The 1866-nt window shown below is 66.4% G+C and overlaps 1 protein-coding gene across 1 annotated transcript in view; it reads right to left on the bottom strand.

Moving 5' to 3' along the window:
- Positions 1 to 1866, bottom strand: part of PTH1R (parathyroid hormone 1 receptor) — an 11160-nt gene that overhangs the window by 4560 nt on the left and 4734 nt on the right. The window contains exons 3-5 of the mRNA XM_023747532.1: positions 758 to 868; positions 534 to 652; positions 334 to 427 (exon numbers count right to left, since the gene is read on the bottom strand). Coding sequence (XP_023603300.1) covers positions 334 to 427; positions 534 to 652; positions 758 to 868 — 324 coding nt within the window. The remainder of the gene's footprint in view (positions 1 to 333; positions 428 to 533; positions 653 to 757; positions 869 to 1866) is intronic.

Genomic DNA, 1866 nt, shown 5'->3' with positions numbered 1-1866 from the left:
CAGCATGAAGGACAGGAACAGTGCATGTGATGTAGTTGCGAGGAGGGGAAAGGGGTGCGCCGGGCGAGTGGGTCGGGACACCCGGCGGGGTAGGGGGAGAGAGGGGAAGGGGTGCGCCGCCCCGCCCACCTAGAGAAGGCCCCGCCCATCTAGAGAAGGCCCCGCCCACCTGATCTAGGCCCCTCCCCGCCATCGCCCCGCCCACCTAGAGAAGGCCCCGCCCACCTAGAGAAGGCCCCGCCCACCTGGCCCCGCCCATCTAGAGAAGGCCCCGCCCATCTAGAGAAGGCCCCGCCCCCACCGCCCCGCCCACCTAGCGAAGGCCCCGCCCACCTGAAGTAGGCCAGGATGAGCACAGCCCGGTGAGGGAGGCCAGCGAGACGGAGTAGCCCACCGTGTAGATCATGTCCAGGCGGTCAAACACCTCCTGTCCGGGGGAGGCACGGGGTGAGGGGCGGAGGCCAGGTCAGGGGTGCTGGAGAGGTCAGGGCTCGGTCAGGGTCACCCATGGTGCGGGCGGGGGAGGCTCTCACCCGCTCACGAGTCTCGTTGGTCAGGAACTTGAGGCATTCGCTGTAGTTGGCCCACGTCCGGTCGTGTCCGGGCACCAGCTCCCAGCTGCCATTGCGGTCACAGCGACGGTAGGCGTGGCCTGCGGGTCCGCGGGAGGGTCAGGGGGGCAGAGGGGTCTGCAGCCACTGACGCCCTGAGCTGCAAGCCCTGGGGTCCCGAGGTCCCCCTATCCCGGCCGCCTTACCTTTGTGATTGAAGTCGTAAATGTAGTCGGGACAGGGCACCGCCACCAACTCGCCCGGCGCCCCCAGCGGCCAGCACAGGAGGTGGTCCCACTCAGGCAGGCAGGGGCGCCCTGTGCCCACAGACAGACAGACAAGGTGGGGACACCCGTCAAGTCCATGGTTAGTGACCAGCGGGATGAATGCACCTGGGTCGCTGGCTTCCTCAGAGACAGTTGCACCCCAAGACTGGAGAACTCAGGCCTGGAATGTTCTGGGGAGACTGTATTGAGCCCTTACTCCCTACATGCCCTGCACCTGCCTGGCCTCAGATCTCACTAACCCCCCGCTCCCCGCCGCACAGGTACTGGCACTGGCTAGGAGGCTGGCAGAGGCCAAGAGGGGCAGCGATTTGCTCGGGCAGAGAGCCCAAGGCCCTGCCCCTCAAGTGCTCAGCCTTGGCCAGGCCCCTCTCTTCTCTCTGGTCTTGGTCTCACTTCTTGGGGCCCCTGGAGAAGGTCAAGGTTCTGGACTAACCCCCTCAGCTGAGAATGCTTCCTACACGACCGCCGGGACCGAGGACAGGAGGCAGGTCTCATGGCCAGTGCCCGCCGGGCTCCTGCAGGGGTCCCCTGGCTGCACTGCAGTCTCTTCCCTGGGAAGTGGGCGTGGACCACATCGGCCGTGCTCCCCCCCCATCGGTGAGCGACTCCAGCGAACACGGGGAGAGGCCACCTCGTGCTCACTGCGGATTCGGATGGCAGGCAGGTACACGTCCCACTGGGGCGCCGGGCTCACAGCAGAGATGCTGTGTGACCTCAGAGGGTCCCCAGTTTCTGAATCTCCCCCTTTCCACACCCCCCCACTCGCTTCTCTCCCCTGCAGGGTTCCAACCCTGGGACTGTCCCGCCATCCTGGAAGGCTGCCTGGATGGTTGGCCCAGACAGAGGGCGTGGTGAAAGGCCCTCTGTCCTGGGCACCATATTCCCAGCCCCGCCTGGCCAGGCCCACAATTCCCTCTGGTCCCTGGGGAGCCACAGGGTGACCACAGCCTCCCAGATGTGGCCCATCTGGAATCTGCTGCCCACCCAGCCGGTTCAAACCGGCCCTGTGGCTGCAGCCTGGCTCTGCG

This window comes from Myotis lucifugus, unplaced genomic scaffold, assembly GCF_000147115.1.
Source record: "Myotis lucifugus unplaced genomic scaffold, Myoluc2.0 scaffold_899, whole genome shotgun sequence".
Taxonomy (NCBI): Eukaryota; Metazoa; Chordata; class Mammalia; order Chiroptera; family Vespertilionidae; genus Myotis; species Myotis lucifugus.
Note: the sequence above shows the minus strand (reverse complement) of the source record. Positions and strands in the feature narration are given on the sequence as shown.